The sequence below is a fragment of the Cannabis sativa genome, chromosome 4, assembly GCF_029168945.1.
Source record: "Cannabis sativa cultivar Pink pepper isolate KNU-18-1 chromosome 4, ASM2916894v1, whole genome shotgun sequence".
Lineage (NCBI taxonomy): Eukaryota > Viridiplantae > Streptophyta > Magnoliopsida > Rosales > Cannabaceae > Cannabis > Cannabis sativa.
In genome coordinates, this window is record NC_083604.1 from 81,801,962 (window position 1) to 81,819,983 (window position 18,022).

Genomic DNA, 18,022 nt, shown 5'->3' on the forward strand with positions numbered 1-18,022 from the left:
AGTAAAACACAAAACAGAACAACTCAAAACACCAGTAGAACAACTAAAAAACACCAATAAAATACCAGTGAAAACTTAACACAGTATATTGCAGTATGAAACTTATAAAAAAATACAGTAAAAAAGTAAAAAATACCGCTAGGCAGTATTTTTGTAAAAAAATGACAAAAGTTAGTATACCATGTAAATTTCCCAATTAAAAAGTAATATTTATGCAAGCCCAAGCTCAAGCCCATTATGATGGCTCCAGCCCAAGCTCTCTTATCAGCGTTCTTCGGTTCTTCTCTCACTAAAAACCTTGGAAAGAAATATTTCTTCCGTTCAAAAAAAAAAGTATGATATTTTTGAAAAGAATTATAAAATTAAAAGTATTACGATTAAATTAAAATTATAATAATAATTTTGAATATTATTATATTTTTTTATATATATATACCATTAAAATTAAATATTTTTATTAAAAAATATATTATTTATCCCTCAAAAAAATAAACTAATTATACAACTAAAGATATAAATGATCAAAACTAAAATAAATATAACTAAGTTTATTGCAAGTAATATTAACTTAGTCTATTATTATATATGTCTAATTGTGTAAAATTTCCTCCAAAACAAAAGCAATAATATTTTAAAAAAAATTAAGGTGATTTTGGTAACACTTTTTTAATTAGTTTTTTGTTTTTAAAATTAGAAAAGTGAAAATATTTTCTAAAATCATGTTCTATAAAACTGTTTTCACTTTTTAATTAAGAATCAAAAAAATCACTTTCAAACTTTTTTTTAAATAGTTTTTCTTTAATTAATATTTTGGATTCCGATCCTAACTTAGATTTTAGAAACCGAACTCGAACCCGGCCTCAGACTTGGACCCACCCCCGGTCCCTACCTCAGACCCGACTTTTTACTCGACTTAAATAAAATTAACAAATAAAAAATAAAAATAAAATTTATAAAACACACTTTTATTTTATTTTTAAAATTAAAAAATAAAAGTAATTATACAACATATTTTTATTTTTCAAAAACAAAAATTTATTTTACTTTTGTAATTAAAAAATTTAAAAATAAAAGTGTTACCAAACTTTTTTATATAATTATTTGTAGAAGCCTAGCCCAAATAAAAGATCCAAAAACCCAAAAGTGATATTATACAAGCCCAAACCTATTATGAAAAGAGACCTAAAACCCTAGAAATATTATTCGACTTTCCTGCTTTTTTCTCACTAAAACTAAACCCTAGAAATATTATCGACCATTTGATCGGAGAAAGGAGATCGGAGAGGAGGACTACCGTTTCACTCATTGGCGGGATAAGCATTTACTTCACTCATTGAAAACAGGTACCGTATTTATGGTTTTGAGTTTTGAATCTGCTAATGAGATTGAAACTATGCTTGGTTGTTTGAGTTTTCGATTCTCTCTCTTTCTCTGTTTTGTTGTATAGAGTTGTTCTTTCCAATCCTCTTTTCTTTTTTTTTTCCTTATTATTAATAATAGTTAGGTTTTTTAATGTTTCGTAGTTCTTAGAAACCAAAATTTTTGTATATTATTACCATTTGAAACTTATAATATATGAATGTGTGCTGAAACTAAAATTATAGGTTTTTTTTTTCTGATTTGGATGGAATGATTTGAAGTTAGACTTTCATAATATTCTGATTTTGGTTTTGGTTCTTTCAATTCCATTTGTTGTATTTGTTCCTACCTACATATATATATACATATATAAAAACTTTGTTTATATTTGGGTATTGATAAGTTTTTGGTTGGTAACATAGACTGTTTATGGTCTCAGTGTTGATTGGTATCTATTTTAATAGGAGAAGCAAAATAGTCAATTAACGACGACCTGTTTAGATAAGTTAGAACTCAAATAGGACAAAGTTGTGAACATAATTGTTAGTATTTTCTGTCAAAACTAACAGAATTTTTGCAAAATTTTCTATTAAAAACAGGTCATTTGTTAAGGATGCCAACAAAAACAACATTAAAAAACTATTAAAAACCAACCTCCTGATTATGAATGTGTTTGTTGGCCCATTTCTCGATGCTCTTAGTGACCAATTGCAGCTTTCATAAACACATTTGGTATTCTTGAGAGCAGGACTTCCACACTTTGTACTGAAAGTTGTTTTTGATTGCGTAGTAGCTGAGGACATTTTTTAGAGTTTCTTTGTCTTTGTATGCCTGTCCTTTTTCCACTTCGGGGTGTTGCTTGTCTGTTATTAACTTTGCATTGTTGATGTCAATTTCTGGATCCAGTTTTTTACTGGTGTTTTCAAGTTGTTCTACCATTTCTTCAGCAACCAGATTTGCATAGTCAATTATGTCGAATTTGTCCTCCTCATCTTCTATTGTTTCTGACTTTTCCCCTTCTACCGTTTGCTGTCCCGTTGTGTATGATTCTGTTGTTGTTATGTTGTTTTCAAGCGTTGTTGTGTTGTTTTCGATCATTGCAACATTATATTCATTCGGTGTTGTTGTGGATATCGAATTTGGTGTTGCAGCACGTGTTGTGTTGTTGTTTTCCTGGTTCACACATAGTGGATATGTCGTGAAATCTGTTTCCTTCATTTTCAATTCCAAGTAAAAGTAGAGGCTTCGATCGTTGCATATTTTGATCGGTGGTATTCCTTCTTTAGCTTGGTACTGTATTTGTAGTGTTGTGCTGGTGTTTTCGCACCCCAATGAAGTAACCAGTATTTGCAGTAGCTCTTCGTACTTGCATTTTGTTGGTATGAATTCTCCACTAGCCACATAGTTCACATAATTGTGATCTTCATTCCATTGTCCATTGCTCTTGATGAGTACTGGTAGACGTTCCATTACCTGTCATTCCAGGGTCTTATTTAATGTTAAAACAATTGTACAACAACAATAAAACAATAGCAAAACAACAAAAAAAAAATCAACAAAAAAAAAAATAACAACAATAAAACAACACAAAAACAACCAAACAGAAATACCCATTATTTTTTTTAAGTTTTTATTATTATATTTGTCTGATACATATATGTATGAATGTTGTTCTAGTACTGACCGCAAAACAACATTTGAACAACCCTGATGTTGTGTTTGAATAATTGTTCCAATTTATCGATTTTTTTTTTCGAAATCATTTTGTGTTGCAAACGTCAAATTAACAATAGAACAACCCTCATTTATGTTTTTGCATCATAAATTAAAGAATATCACAGTTGTGTTTTCGTTTTTTTGTTTAAAACTTCAGATCTAAATCCTTTTTTTTTTATTTTTAATTTTTTTTGGTTTCTTAAGAATTAAATTATTTTTTGGGTTTGTTGTGTTTACCTCTGTTATTTTGTTGGGACGGTTTCCTGTACGTGTTGTTCTTCAATTCTGATTCCTTTTAAAAAACTCTTCGCCGGATTTAATGGTGTTTTCTTGGTGATTTCCGTCTCTCGGCGTGCTCACACACGAACAAGGTTGTTTCCGTGTGTTTCTTGTTCACAGTAGAAATGAAATGATGTTGGGCTTGGGCAGTACAAAAGTAATGAAATTGGGCTTGGGCAGTACAAAAGTTGTTTTTGCCGTGTCCCAGTAAAAATGTAAAGTTTGTGTCAAAAAGCAGTATTTTTGTAAAATTCCCTTAGAATAGTACACCCATAACGTGATATTATTAGAGTTCAATACAGAGCTTCTCTCTCCATACTTCGCTCTCCGTTACTCTCCATCGGCACCGATCGGAGATGAGGGATTCCGTTTGCTAATAGGCCGTTCAGTTGTCCAAATCGGCTTCATTATCATCTCAGCTTCACTCACAGGTATGAGTTTGAGAAACAATTGGTTTCTTGTAGCTTTCATCTATTTCTTCAAAGATTTCATTTTTCCATTTTCATAATCTTTTGATTTCTCGCCTTTCTGTATTTTTTTTCCTATGGTGTAATCTTGTTTATGAATCAATGCCTGTGTTTTGTTCTGATCAGTGAAAAATAAGCATTAGTTTGGTTTTGAAATGTGCTAATAATACACTGATTTGATTCTTTAAATATGTAAGGGTTGTTTATCTGAAATTAATTTCAGATTCTATTCGAGAGCTTCTTAGATTGACATTTACATGAAATTGTTGCAAACTGTGTAAGCATCTTTATGTATGAGTATGCAATTGTTCACTCAGTATGTATTTTATCTTTTTTTCTTTGTGGGAAATTTTGTGTTGAAAGCACAGAAATCTGGGTCATCAGCGAACGCCTCATAGCTAACAAACTGTACAACACAACACATTATTAATCATAACTAATTCTGCTCGCTATTAGTATTTGAGTATATTAGTTAGTTCATGAGAAGTGGAGTGTATTTTCTCCTGCAAATTTAAGAATGAATTCTACTAAAATGTTCAATTCCTTGAAATCCGACACCTACGTTTGTTTAAATGTTTTTTTTTATTTGTTTATTTTTGTTAAGATGTGAAATTGTGAATGGGATAATGAATTATGACACAGTATTAGTAGAGAGAGATTTGTTACTCTGATTTCTGGATATAAGTTTACCAACCATTCTATGTGAGTAAACATTCTGAAATTTAGTTTGATGGAATAAGCTAGATGAAGAACTGTTAATGGAGGTGAAATTTGAGTGATTAAATATTGTTGGTTTTACAGGTCCCCAAGAGAAGAGAGTTCCTTAGGAAGTTCAAAATCTGTTGACGACATTGCAATGAGAAAGATTGCACACCATGTTTGTGGACTTTCTACTAGCTCAAATTTGAGCTCTAGTATTATGCATAACAAGGGTGTCTCTGCTCCATATGCTTTGATGAGTTTCCTTTCTTCCATACATTCTGGAAGTACAAAAGAAATCGAAAACAGAGATAATCCCATGAACTTTGTAAGGGGTATTATAGAACAAGATGAAAGAAACCCAAGTGGTTTTATGCCGCAAAATGATAGAAACCCAAGGGGTTTTATGCCGCAAAATGAAAGGAACTCCTTCCCAAGGAGTTCCTTCCCAAGGAGTTTCATACCACAAGACGATAGAAACCAAAGGGGTTTTACACAACGAGATGAAAGAAACCCCATGAACTTTGTAAGGGGTATTTTACAACAAGATGAAAGAAATTTGTTCGGGGGTTCTCGCTTTCCTCGATACAATCTTGAGCATGATGCTGATTTTGTCCACATAAAGTTGATGCGCAACAATACATTTGTTACAGTCACAGATTCAAAGGGAAACAAAAAGATGGGAGCTTCAGCTGGATCTTTGCCCGAAATGAAAGGAGGAGCAAAGCAGTCTCGGTATGCTGCTGAAGCAACTGCAGAGCACGTAGGAAGAATGTCGAAAAATATGGGACTAAAATCAGTTGTGATGAAGGTGAAAGGGTTTACTTTCTTTAAAAAGAAAAAGCAAGCAATTATAAGCTGGAGAGAAGGGTTTACTAATTCAAGAGGGGATCAGAATCCAATAGTATACCTTGAGGATACAACTCGGCGTCCCCATAATGGCTGCCGGCTCCCCAAAAAGCGGCGTACTTAGTACAAACGAAGCTGGTTGGTTACTGAACTTTATTTCACTTGGGAATCAGATCATTTTTCTCATATCATTTTATATTTTTGTAAGAGTTCAAACCAACAAACTCATTGACAAAATAAAAATAGATGCAAAGGGTAATGCCTTTTAAAGAATACCTTCTGTTTTGGACTACTAGCTCGGTTGTGATCTTTATTTAGTTCTTTCTTAATACCTTTTTGTTTTCATTGAAACTGATTTGTTGTAGCTGAAATTTGTGGAACTTTCATTGTTGGGTTACAATCAATGATTTTGAATGTTATGAAAAAATAATGAATAGTTGTCTTTCTCTATTGGATTTTCATGCTTTGGTTTATTGTCTATCTTTGTTGTTCTTAAACTCTTCAAGGGCACCCACCTTGTTTGAAGATACATAAGTTTAATTTTTTTAAGTTATGTTTTTCATAAGTAATTAACCGTTAAATATTAATAACTATTTGTATTATTTTTTATTAGTATATTTAAATTAATTATTAAATATAAAAAATTAATAATCTAATTTGAATAAATTTTTCTAATTGATATTCTATCTGAAGGAGCTTAATTAAGTATTACTAAGAGAGCTAAAGTTTCGATTTGGAATAATGAAATATTATTTGAAAACCAAAAAACAACACCAAAATATTAAGTATTAGAAAATACTATCGTTAAATTAAAATTAATAGGAAGCAAATAACATTTAAAACCGTAGCTTATAAAAGGCTATTAAGTTCATTAACTTTTGTACTAAAGATGATGAGAAATTGACCTGTTTTGTAGTATCTTTGGCTCAAATAAACTAATAAACTAGTGAAACCTCATTATAACTTCTTGTGTCAAAACAATTTCTTGCTTTAATTTCAATTTGAGTAATTTTATAGTTGTGATGTTTAAAGCTTATAATAGTCATAAACACTAACAATTTATGATTAAATGTTGACATAAAAAGTCTTACTGAGAAAGACAAAACTTATAACACTAATATAGTACATAATATAGTACTTTATATAATTACACTGAGAATTTATGATAAATGTTGACATTAGAAAAATTACAGTACTTTATTAATAGTAATTACAATATATATATATAAAAAAAATATTTACATTCATTTCAACTATCCTTATGTACTTTTGGCGAAATGGCTTTCGCTTGTGACACTTATTTCTAAAAAAAAAAAAACAAAACATGCATGTGATAATATATAAGAATATTTAATTGTGAAGTGCTAATTAAGCCCGTTAAATAAGTGCACACTCAAAAACACACAACTATATTTTTTTTTAATTTATTTAATATGTTGTGTATTTCTAAGTTAGCACTTTACCCTCAATAAAAAATAAGATTTCAATAAAATTATATAATAAAATATTTTTATGGTTATTTTTTTTGATTAAAATCATACTTATAATAATTACTTATATTTTGGGAGATATGCAACTGGCAGTGTATTTCGAAAAGAAAAAAGGAAAACTGAAAGAGACAGCAAACATCAATTTAATGCCAAAAAAGTCTTTATTTTTTCTTTACCTTATAGGCACTAGGTTAGGTGGTGGCATTAGTTTTGGCCCTACTATCTGCATAGTCTTAATTGCACTTGTTAAAATTTAGGGAGAGTCCTACCGTCAATTTTCTGTTACAATTTTTTAGTCAATTTTCATGCCCGAAAACACATGTCGGAATATTTTTATTCAAAATTTTCGGGGTGTTCGTTATACTTACAACATCATCTTTATAAATTTTTGAAAAAATTTGAATACTTTACAATGCCGAAAATACGTTTGAAGTTTTTTGAACGCTCGTGGTAAACTAGAATATCAGGAACTCTGTTTTTGGTACTGTAAAACTATTCGGAATTTTTTAAAAATTTACAAGGATGATACTGTAACTATAACGAACACCATGAAATATTTTGACTAAGAAGTTATAATAGGAGGTTGTATTTGGTATTACTCAAAATGTAATTTAAATTTTGTGATCTAATCTAGGGATGATAATTATATGTGAGGGTTCAGGTACTTGGCTTTAATAGGACGAGGCGAGAGTTGACTTTTAGGAGCGGGGGTATGGGTTTAAATATTCATACCCGAGTTGAAAATGCGATAGGAGCGGAAGAATAGATACCCGTCCTAAATTCGTCCCGATATGATGTATGTATATATTTAAATTATAACATCATAACTACTACAATCTAAACAACTTCATGTTTTAGCCTTTTTTATTGATTATAGTAATGAGACATTTTAATTTTTATGAAAATATATGCGGTGATGCATATTAATAATCACACTTAACTGCTTTAAAAAGTGACGCTTAACCATTTATTTTCAATTACTAATTTTGTATGTACTAACTCCATTTATTATACACACTATTCTACTCATGTTTATTGTTTTAATAAGTTTTTATGATTTTTTTTTTAAAATTCTCTTTTAGACATCATTTTTTTAAAAAAAATATATGTAATGGGTACTTGATAGGAATCCTTCTCCCATTAGGTAATTCCCCTCTCGCTTTAATTTAAATTATAAAATCATAACTACTACAATCTAAACAACTTCATGCTTTAGCCTTTTTTATTGATTATAGTAATGAGACATTTTAATTTTTATGAAAATATATGCGGTGATGCATATTAATAATCATACTTAACTGCTTTAAAAAGTGACGCTTAACCATTTATTTTCAATTACTAATTTTGTATGTACTAACTCCATTTATTATACACACTATTCTACTCATGTTTATTGTTTTAATAAGTTTTTATGATTATTTATTTTTTTAAATTCTCTTTTAGACATTATTTTTTTAAAAAAATATATGTAATGGGTACCTGATAGGAATCCTTCTCCCATTAGGTAATTCCCGCCCTGCTCTCGCTTTAATTTAAACGGGTATTAAGGCGAGTATAAAAGTGAATTTAAGAAGCATGTATGAGGATAGGGAAGCAATCATCACACCTATCCTGCCCGTTTTCATCCCTAATCCAATCTCCAATTTTTTATTATTATGAATCTCTTGGCTCATCATGGGGTCCCCCTTAACCCCCTACTTGTTCTCATTTTGAAAAAAAAAACTCATGCACAACTTAAAACATATTATTTCATATTAAAAAAATTCATTATATGACTTACATTTTGAAAGACAATTATATGTATTTTGTTTTTTTTAAACAAAAAATAAGATATATACTAAGAGCAACCTTATAGTGATCATATATTATTACTGGTGTAAATTAAGATAGAATCTCACATAATTTTAATTAATAAATAATATAAGAAGCTGCTAATTAATCACAACGCGCTATCAGTGTGATATTGGATACTATATGATGCCTAATAACAATGCTAAAAAAATAATAATACTTTGTCATTATTCATAGATAAGACTTTTTTTTGTTATAGATCTAAAAATATTTAGATATAGTTTGTTTTATTTTTTCGTTATATTTTTTATATATTTATTTCTAAAAATAATTAGTATGTATACATTAAAAATACATAAATTTAAAAATTTTGTAAATCTATAATCATATGATCTTATCATATCGACAAAAAAAAACTATATATGAAATAAAAATCTAATAATGACAGCAAAATTACTAAAAAAATATAATTCAAACATTTTCTTTAAAATAATTTAATATATATTTTCTAAAAATAAATAAACAAATTCACATTAATTATATTATATTAGCAAAATAAAAATATGATTTTGTTTTATCAAAGAAAGACTAAATAAAATTACACATTTTATAACAATAAACTTATATTATTAAAATCTCTTCACCCAAATCTCAATATAATATTTCCTTCTTACTCACTTTCACACATTAAATTCACACTACTCTTTTCACAGCTCACTCTTCTTCTTCTTCTTCTTCTTCTTCTTTCTTCTTCTTCTTCTCTCTCGTACGATTACACGTGTATTTTTTTGAACATTACACGTGTATTTTATTCCACACAAACATGCATGGATTTCTTTTCATGCATAATAATAATAATAATAATAATAATAATAATAATAATAATAATATTTTATAGACGAGACAAGGCCATGTCATAGTTAGAACTCGTCTCTTTCTCTTTCTCCGTAACAGTAAAGCTTTTCGCCATAGCTCTAAGCTCGAATTTCTGAATCTTTCCAGTTGAAGTTTTGGGCAACTCCTTAACAAACACCACCTTTTTCGGAACCATATAATGCGCCATATTATTCCGGCAATACCTCAAGATCTCTGCCTCTGTCAAATCTCCGGCGCCGGCGACAAAAGCGCAGGGGCTCTCTCCCCACCGTGGGTGGGGCATCGCCACCACCGCTGCCTCCGAAATCATAGGGTGCGTGTAGAGCACGCTCTCAATTTCAATGCTGCTGATATTCTCGCCTCCCGATATTATCACGTCTTTTGATCGGTCTTTTATTTCGATATACCCATCGGAATGGACTACTCCGACGTCACCGGTCAAAAACCAACCGTTTTTGAAAGCCAACGACGTCGTTTTTGGGTCCTTGAAATACCCTTTCATTAAGCTGCTTCCTCTTATAACGATCTCACCCAATGATTTTCCGTCACGTGGCATGCTTTCCATTGTTCTCAAATTCTTTACGTCCACGTCAGCAAGGCTTAGAATTCTAATTCCTTGACGGGCCTTAATTTGGGCCTGCTTCTCTTTCGAGAGTTTGTTCCATTGGGCCTGCCATTCGCATACTAAAGCCGGCCCAGTTGCTTCGGTCAAGCCGTAAGCATGGGTCACGTGGAAACCAAGTGATTCCATTTTTTCTAGTAATGTCGCCGGAGGTGGAGCGCCGCCGGTGAGAATCTCCACCGGATAAGGCATTTTCCGGTGGTTTTCGGGGATGGCCGCCTCGAGAAGAATGTTGAAGATAATTGGTGCGCAACACATGTGGGTGACTTTGTGGAGAGAGATGTTTTGGTAGATTTTGTCGGCGGTTGTGTGGCGGAGACAGACATTTGTTCCTCCACGCGCCGCCACTCCCCATGTGAAAGTCCAACCGTTGCAGTGGAACATTGGTAGGGTCCACAGGTAGATAGGATGAGTCCTCATTTCCCAACCGAGTAACAAGCTAAGAGTGCTTAAATATGCACCTCTATGGCTATAAACTACTCCTTTGGGAGAAGAAGTAGTTCCGGAAGTGTAATTAAGTGCAATTGCATCCCACTCATCATCCAACTCGATGGATTCGAACTTAGGATCTCCTCTTCGGATTAACTCCTCGTACTCTAACTCGCCAAGTCGAGTTTCATTAGGCACATCAATATCATCAATCACAATTACCAAAGGCATTTTAGCCTTATCATCACGAGACTCTCCAGCTAGAATCTGGAGAGCCTCGTGTCCTGTTTGGACAAACTGGTAATCAACAAAGAACATCTTAGACTCAGAATGCTTGAGGATCGCGGCTATGTTCTTAGTGTCCAGACGGGTGTTTATAGTGTTGAGAACACCTCCCGCCATGGCGACTGCGAAATGCATCTCGTACATGGCGGGAATGTTGGGAGCCAATACCGAAACCTAAATAAATTACACCAATTAAAATATTTTCCAAAAAGAAAAGTTTGAGAAAAATAAAATGTACATTACTTACAACATTGTTCTTGACAATGTTAAGGGATCGGAGTGAGGAAGCAAGGCGGCGACAACGTTGGTAAGTTTGTAGCCAAGTAAAGCGAGTGTTATCGTAGATCAAAGAGGTTCGATTAGCATAGGAAGTAGCGGCTCTTTTCAAGAATGTTATAGGGCTTAAAGGCACATAATTGGCTTCACATTTGTATAGCTCATCCATTATTTGGTGTAAACTAAGATTTTAGGGAGAGAGGTGTTTTTTTCCAAGTAATTTGTGTAAGTATGTAAAATGATTTTTTTAGGATCTTTTGTTTTCTATTAAAAGTGTTTCTCATTAAATAATAAAGGCCATATGGGTAGGAAGGAAGGTATGAAAATTAAATGGTAGAATGATTTTCAATTTTATTTCAATTTTTTATTTTTTTAAGGTACAGTCTAGATTTGATTGTCGCACATTTAAGTCATTGAAAAATTAACATGGGCATTATGGAAAGGGATAGAAGATAAGGCTGATGAAGAAGGACATGCCTTACTATTAACCATTAAGGTATTGTAAGGTGAATAGGTGAGGTTCTTTATGTGTCATAAAGAGTAGTAATGAATGACTCTGCATATTTTATAGTAATTTGGGTGATTCCAATTGAAGATTTTTCCTTGGGATAAATAATTCCAATTTTAAACTTAATTGGTAAAGAAAAGGGTTGAAAAAATAAGTTGGTACGTTTATTTTGATCATATAATTATACTATAATTGTATAGTTAAAAATAATTGAGAGATTTTAATTATATTTTTTAATTCTTATGAAATTGTCTTCCATGAAAATTGAGTGTAATTACACTTAATAATTATTAAAAATTATCTATTTTAAATGTTAACTACTAAAAAAAATATGATTTCTTATATAATTACTAACTATTTTACTAAACATGATATTAAGAATCCATATATAATTACTATCTCATATTTAAATATAATTTATATTTTAAAATATAATGTAATTACTAATATAATTATAGATTATTAGTAGTTATAAATTTACTTCCAAACATACTCTAAAAACTACTACATGATTTTATGCATAATTTAGTGTTACTACACTTGTATTTTTTCCGACAAAGATGTGGTTCGAGTTTGAATTCTCCTTGACAGTATAAATAAATGAAATACTTGTTAGGTAAAGGTGTCATAATGTCATTTTTGTTAGAGTAATTTTTGTTTTAACCAACTAAAGAAATGGGTTGAAAAAATAGGTTGATATGTTTATTTGATCATGTAATTATACTATAATTGTATAGTTAAAAATAATTGAGAGACTTTAATTACACTTTCTAATTCTTATGAATTTGTCTTCCATGAGAATTGAGTATAATTACAATGGATAATTACTAAAAACTATCAATTTTAAACATTAATTACTAAAAAAAATATATATATTTTTTTATATAATTACTAACTATTTTATCATAATATTAAGAATTCATATATATGTATTATCTCATATTCAAATACTATTTGTATTTTAAAATATAATGTAATTACTAAACTCTATAATTATAGATTTTTAGTAGTAACAAATTTACTTTCAAATAAACTGTAAAAACTACTACATGATTTTATGCATAATTTAGTGTTACTACACTTGTATTTTTTTTTTGACAAAGAGGTGGTTGAGTTTGAATTCTTCTTCACAGTTTTAATAAATGAAGAACTTCTTATGTAAAGGTGTCATAATGTTTTTTGTTAGAGTAATTTTTGTTTTAAGCAACTAAACAAAATACAAATAAAACAAATTTGAACTTAAAACTAAATCAAATAAAGTTATTTATCTAAAAAGCCTCATTTTATGTGAAATAATATTCATGACAAAGATTAAGAAATAACAAAGAATATTTACATAAATTAAGCTCAAAGAGTATTTCTTTTTAGTACGTACACAATGTAATTATACCCAATTCTATTACTTAAATTGAGTAATTAATTTGAATTATATCGAAATCTATTACAGGGCGGTTTTCCGAACACACACTCCCTTAAGATTATTTTCCAATAGATCTAGCTTGGAATTATGCAAACAAATTAATCTTAATCAAAAGTATCTATACAAAACAAATAATTTATTTGCACAAATATGACATAGCAAGATTGATTGTTTTTCTTTCTTTCTTTTTTCCTTTTCGAATTAAAAAAAAAAAATACAAAATTCATACTTCAGTTTATTGAAGCAATCACACAGATGAATTCACCAACCATTTGAATGCAAAGGTTTGGAAAATAGATTGATATCTTCAAATGACTATGTCTTCTGAGTCTGCAGCCAAAAAAATAAACATAAAATGAAAATCATTCAAATATGTTATTTTATTGTTCATATTGAGAAATTATATGAAATCAAAATGCCAACCTTTTTTAGGTACTTCTTATGAATCTTCAATGCCTCGTTGCACGCCTTTTTCGCGTCAAGATTTCCGGTTATGTCACCTAAGATCTGAACACAAAGTTAACAAGTTTTAAGAAAAGATGCACAAGCAAGCGCGATATGAATCAAAGTGGGAAAAAAGAAGAGAATTTTAAACCTGAACAACATCATCCAAACCCTTTGCCTCCTTTAAAAGCTTCTTGTTTTTAGTCTCAAGAACACTTGCAACTAAAAAAACAGCAAGAACACTATGTGGATCTGAACTTTTAGTCTCAACATTTTTCCTCTCAAACTTTCCACATTGCTTTAGAACTTTATCGTCTACTTCGGTTGCTGCACTACTGTTATCTGACTCAGAAATTGCTGCACTCTCATGTAATGTGAAGATGTTTGGATTGTATTCCATGGCCCACATCAGCTGAAACCAATCTATCTATATTACAATCTCATAAACTAACTAAGATTATGAATGAAATTGATCTAACATTTCATAACACATACAGAAAACAATATGAAAAGCATCCCTTAATTTCTTACCTCCCAAAGATACAATGCATCCACAAAGGAAAACTCTCTCCTGAAAAGTACCATCAGCATTCGAAATGCGAATAAGTACTCCCCGCCATCTAGATCCTCTGTCAAATTCATGAATCGTATCGGGTCAAATATGTTTTTCCTCCTATAACTTAATACACAAGTATTAGTTCTAGGTGAGTGTTTATGTTTAACTGTTTGTTATGGTGTGATATTTTCATAGGATTTCCTTGTTTGGTATAAGATTTTCTCTTTTAAGTTTGGGAAAACTATTACCATGGAAATGAGATTACTCCATATGGAAGAATAATCTTAAATCCTTTAAAAATAGTGGGTTCTAAACATTTCCTTCATTCATAATACAATCGATTTAGCATATTAAAATTTTGGAAATTTCTGTAATAGACCCCCTTAAAGGGTTGTTCTGGTAGATCACTTATCTGTTTCGACATCTAAGTTGGCCTTTTAGTTTTTTTTAATCTAACTAAAACTTTCCATACACAACTAAACACAGTTATAAGTTTTCAGACAATCGTATTCAATTCTCCGCTTTAATATCAAACACATTGTAAAAGTAATTTAATGTGGCTAAGAAAAAGCCATGAATATTTGGATGTACTACAAAGCTTTAGAAAGTTGTACCGAGGTGTTGATGAAGCTTAGGATCAACAGCTTTGATTATTTGAGACAGTGTACACAACTGAGCTTGCACACCTATGGAACTTGAGCTGCACCTAAAATTTTCCCTCTGTTATCAAAACAAAGACAGAAAAAAGTCTAAATTTTTACCTAAAATGCATACAGAAAAAGCTTCGATAATGAAAGGGATGATCTAAAGCAATACCAGCCTTCGCATAGCTCGTTCAAAACACCAAAATGCGTCTGCTTCATCATCAAGAAGTATTACCATTGGCGAGCAAATATCGTTCATTCCTGCACAAACAAACACAAACCGATTGTAATTGTCTCCCATAACTGTCATTAGTTTTTGATGTAAAATGATCATGGAAAGCACACCTTGAACATAACCAATATCATTGTCTAGCCAAGCATAAACAGACAGAATATCCCAAAGTTTGGCTTGATGAGCTTCGTTCTCATAAAAGGCAAGTGCTCGATCTGTTCGGGCCACATCTAATCCTACAATCCACATCAGATCAATAATATACATGTTAATTGATTTCATAAAACACAAGCAGAATTCTGTTGAGACAATTGAGGTAGTAATTCAGGTGGACTTGAGCTCAAAATGACTGAAATAATGATAGTTATGCAACACATGCACACCTATTTGATGCAATAAAAGCTTCCATTGAATCACTTTTTTGTCTGAATTGATAGAAGATGTAGACATAACCTCACAATCACTCATTTTATCGATAGTTGAATCTTCCATTGGTCGGCCATCATCAGTAATGATAGCTGCGGTGATATACTTTCCACTACCGATAACTGGAACCATTTTTTGGCATTCAGCTTTCCATGAGCCATACTGCTCCCTAAAATGAACGATGTGAGATTAAACGAGGACAAAAAAATGCTGATCTTTGCTCCCATTGACATATGAAAGGCAGAATTTTAAGGACAGGAAAAATGTAATCTTTAGATCCCATAGTGCAAGTAAAGCAAGCATTTAACACTATCTTGCAGCATAGCGATCTCTTTCTACACCCGAAATATTGCAGCATAATATCAGATACAACATGAACCCGATCCCCCCACTTGAACACTATCTTGGATGATAACAAAGAAGCCCCTTCAGATGTTTAAAGTATATTTTAAGATCAAAATACAGTTAAACAAATACCTTACCTCCGTCGCTGCCTAAGGATATTTCGCTCTTCAAAGGTGCTATTTGGATCATAACAACCTAACAAGAATTCCCATACCGCTCCTTTAATCGAAGGATGAACGCCCTGGCGTAGAAAGTCATGTAAAACAATTTAGTATTGTACCAATTCTTAAACACAACAAGAAGACTGGTACAAGCTAGTTCAGAAAAAAGGGTACCCCTCTTTGGATCCTTCTAAGAACTTTGGCAATATCGAGATGACCATCTTCAGAGAAAGCAACATTCCATCTTCTTGGGCTTAGAGTTTTCCCTGCCTGTGAAAGTAGGTATTAAAACAACACTGCATAAACCACAGTTGCAACAAATCAACAAAATCCAAAACTTTTTAAAAAACACTCTTAAGGACTTTTTAGTATCCTAAAACCCAAATGATTAAGAATGTGATTTATTTTAATCAGTTAAATTACACCAAACACAACATTTACCCAATTACCAAAATTCTCTTTCTTACCAATTTAATTACACCAAACTTATCCAATTAACAAAATCCTATTCGGATTAACAGATGATTAAGAAAGTATATAAAACCCAATCATCAAATTCAGCTGAGATTAAATATAAAGTCTATATCTGAGATTAAAATGCATACCCTGAGCTTAAAACGGGTCTTGGGTACATCTTCTTGGCATTCTGTTCTAATTGGGTAAAAAATCTCTAATTCAGCTGTTGATGCTTTCCTCATAAAAAGTGATGCCATTTTCTCACACCCAATCATCCAAAGCAACAAGAATAATAATAAAAAACAAATCTTTCTTTTCCTCTTTCCCTGACATCAAATTCAATCACAAGATAAAAGATCATCAAAAACCCATCAAAGAATTAGTATTTCTTCTTAAAAAAAAATCCTAACTTTACCAATATCAAAAAAGAAAAAGAGAATATATTGTTGTGTACCTTTAATTTGTGGAATAATCCAAATGCTATAATCCCATATAGGTTTTTCAGTCAATGTTTAGAAAAAGATAAAAAATTTACAGAGGGATGATGGAGATTGGAAGAAGGGAAGGAAGAAGAGAAAGGTAATGATTTGATGATTATATTATATAAAATTCTTAGCCGTTATTTGATTTGACAAGTGTTTTGTCGTTTGCCTTTTTCTATGGGTTTTTTTTTTTTTTTTAGATTGGCTTTGGTTCATAGATATATAACAAAAAAGAAAGAAAAAAAACCTTAAAAATAAAAATTTCAACTTTCCTTGTCCTTGGAACTTGAGTTTGTATTTTTAAGGTTCCATCTGAATGGGGAAAAAAGTGACAATAATAGTGAATGACAATGCCCACAAAAAAAAAAAAAAATACAAAAATTGAGGTTTAGGGTTAATATTGGAAATTGAAAAAAAAGAGACAAAAAGAAAAGGAATAATTGATGATTAATTATTTATTTAAAAATAAAATAAAATTATATAGTATGTAATGTGATATGATTTTCCCCATAAAAAATGTGATATTTGTATAAGAGTTTTATATGCAGTTTTGCACTGAAAAATTGTATAGGAGCATCTCTAAGGATACTCTAAATTTAGTGTTACACTATCATTAAATTTAACGTCAAAAAATATTTTCATTCCAATCACAACACCAAAAATTATACTAAAAAAAATATTCCTTATTATTATATTAATTTTTAATAAAATAAAAAAGAATTAATATCATATTAATTAACAAAAATTGTCACAATTGTTATATTTAAAAGAGTCACACGATAGAAAATTTGAATTTTATTTTCGGCGTGTTAAATTTTTCTAAATTTTTTGAAATTTTACAAGATGTCTTAAATAACTATAATGTACACGACTATAAAAAAAAGACTACATAAATCTCTTGAATGTCGAAACAGGTAGGAGTATATCAGTGCGGCACTTTTAAAGAAGTGCAGTTTTCGGCGTATTAAATTTTTCTAATTTTTTTAAAATTTTGCAAAATGTATTAAATAACTATAATATACACTACTATATAAAAAATAGATTAAAAATAGGAGTAGATTCGTACATCACTTTTAAAAATGTGTATTGTAATTTTTTTTTAAAAATAATTCTTAATTTTATAATTATAATAATATAACTATATATAAATATTAATTAAATTATATATATAAAAAAAAGAAATGCAGTGATCTACAGTGCACGGCATATA

At 30.6% G+C, this 18,022-nt stretch overlaps 3 protein-coding genes across 5 annotated transcripts; 1 reads left to right on the forward strand and 2 right to left on the reverse strand.

The window, feature by feature from the left end:
• Nucleotides 1–4,447: 4,447 nt before the first annotated feature.
• LOC133037430 (small ribosomal subunit protein uS11m-like) lies at nt 4,448–5,819 on the forward strand. Its single transcript, XM_061114718.1, has one exon. It carries the CDS (start codon nt 4,678–4,680, stop codon nt 5,491–5,493), a length of 816 nt encoding a protein of 271 aa, XP_060970701.1. The 5' UTR covers nt 4,448–4,677; the 3' UTR covers nt 5,494–5,819.
• A 3,436-nt stretch (nt 5,820–9,255) lies between these two features.
• LOC133037431 (trans-cinnamate:CoA ligase, peroxisomal-like) lies at nt 9,256–11,445 on the reverse strand. Its single transcript, XM_061114719.1, has 2 exons — nt 11,110–11,445; nt 9,256–11,036 (listed from the first exon to the last, which is right to left on the reverse strand). The coding sequence occupies exons 1-2, from the start codon at nt 11,305–11,307 to the stop codon at nt 9,543–9,545; spliced, it is 1,692 nt and encodes a 563-aa protein (XP_060970702.1). The 5' UTR covers nt 11,308–11,445; the 3' UTR covers nt 9,256–9,542.
• A 1,698-nt stretch (nt 11,446–13,143) lies between these two features.
• On the reverse strand, nt 13,144–17,053 carry LOC133037432 (rab GTPase-activating protein 22-like). Of its 3 annotated transcripts, none has more exons than XM_061114720.1 (12): nt 16,785–17,053; nt 16,480–16,656; nt 16,049–16,144; nt 15,851–15,954; nt 15,326–15,537; nt 15,056–15,178; nt 14,883–14,971; nt 14,681–14,786; nt 14,042–14,139; nt 13,662–13,922; nt 13,490–13,573; nt 13,144–13,396 (listed from the first exon to the last, which is right to left on the reverse strand). In XM_061114720.1, exons 2-12 carry the CDS (start codon nt 16,603–16,605, stop codon nt 13,382–13,384), a joined length of 1,314 nt encoding a protein of 437 aa, XP_060970703.1. In that variant the 5' UTR covers nt 16,606–16,656; nt 16,785–17,053; the 3' UTR covers nt 13,144–13,381. The 3 variants fall into 3 exon arrangements, with proteins under 3 accessions (XP_060970703.1, XP_060970704.1, XP_060970705.1); XM_061114721.1 differs by having other exon boundaries at nt 15,846–15,954; nt 16,049–16,170; XM_061114722.1 differs by lacking the exons at nt 16,049–16,144; nt 16,480–16,656; nt 16,785–17,053 and having other exon boundaries at nt 15,326–15,530.
• Nucleotides 17,054–18,022: the final 969 nt, after the last annotated feature.

Bases quoted from the DNA above. Each gene is read 5' to 3' on its own strand.
- LOC133037432 (XM_061114720.1), bottom strand. From the start codon at position 16,605: ATGATTGGGTGTGAGAAAATGGCATCACTTTTTATGAGGAAAGCATCA. The intron at 16,145-16,479 runs GTATGCATTTTA...CTACTTTCACAG, and splicing joins AGACCCGTTTTAAGCTCAGG to GCAGGGAAAACTCTAAGCCC. The intron at 15,538-15,850 runs GTAAGGTATTTG...CGTTCATTTTAG, and splicing joins ATCCTTAGGCAGCGACGGAG to GGAGCAGTATGGCTCATGGA.
- LOC133037430 (XM_061114718.1), top strand. From the start codon at position 4,678: ATGAGAAAGATTGCACACCATGTTTGTGGACTTTCTACTAGCTCAAAT.
- LOC133037431 (XM_061114719.1), bottom strand. From the start codon at position 11,307: ATGGATGAGCTATACAAATGTGAAGCCAATTATGTGCCTTTAAGCCCT. The intron at 11,037-11,109 runs GTAAGTAATGTA...TAATTTATTTAG, and splicing joins ACATTGTCAAGAACAATGTT to GTTTCGGTATTGGCTCCCAA.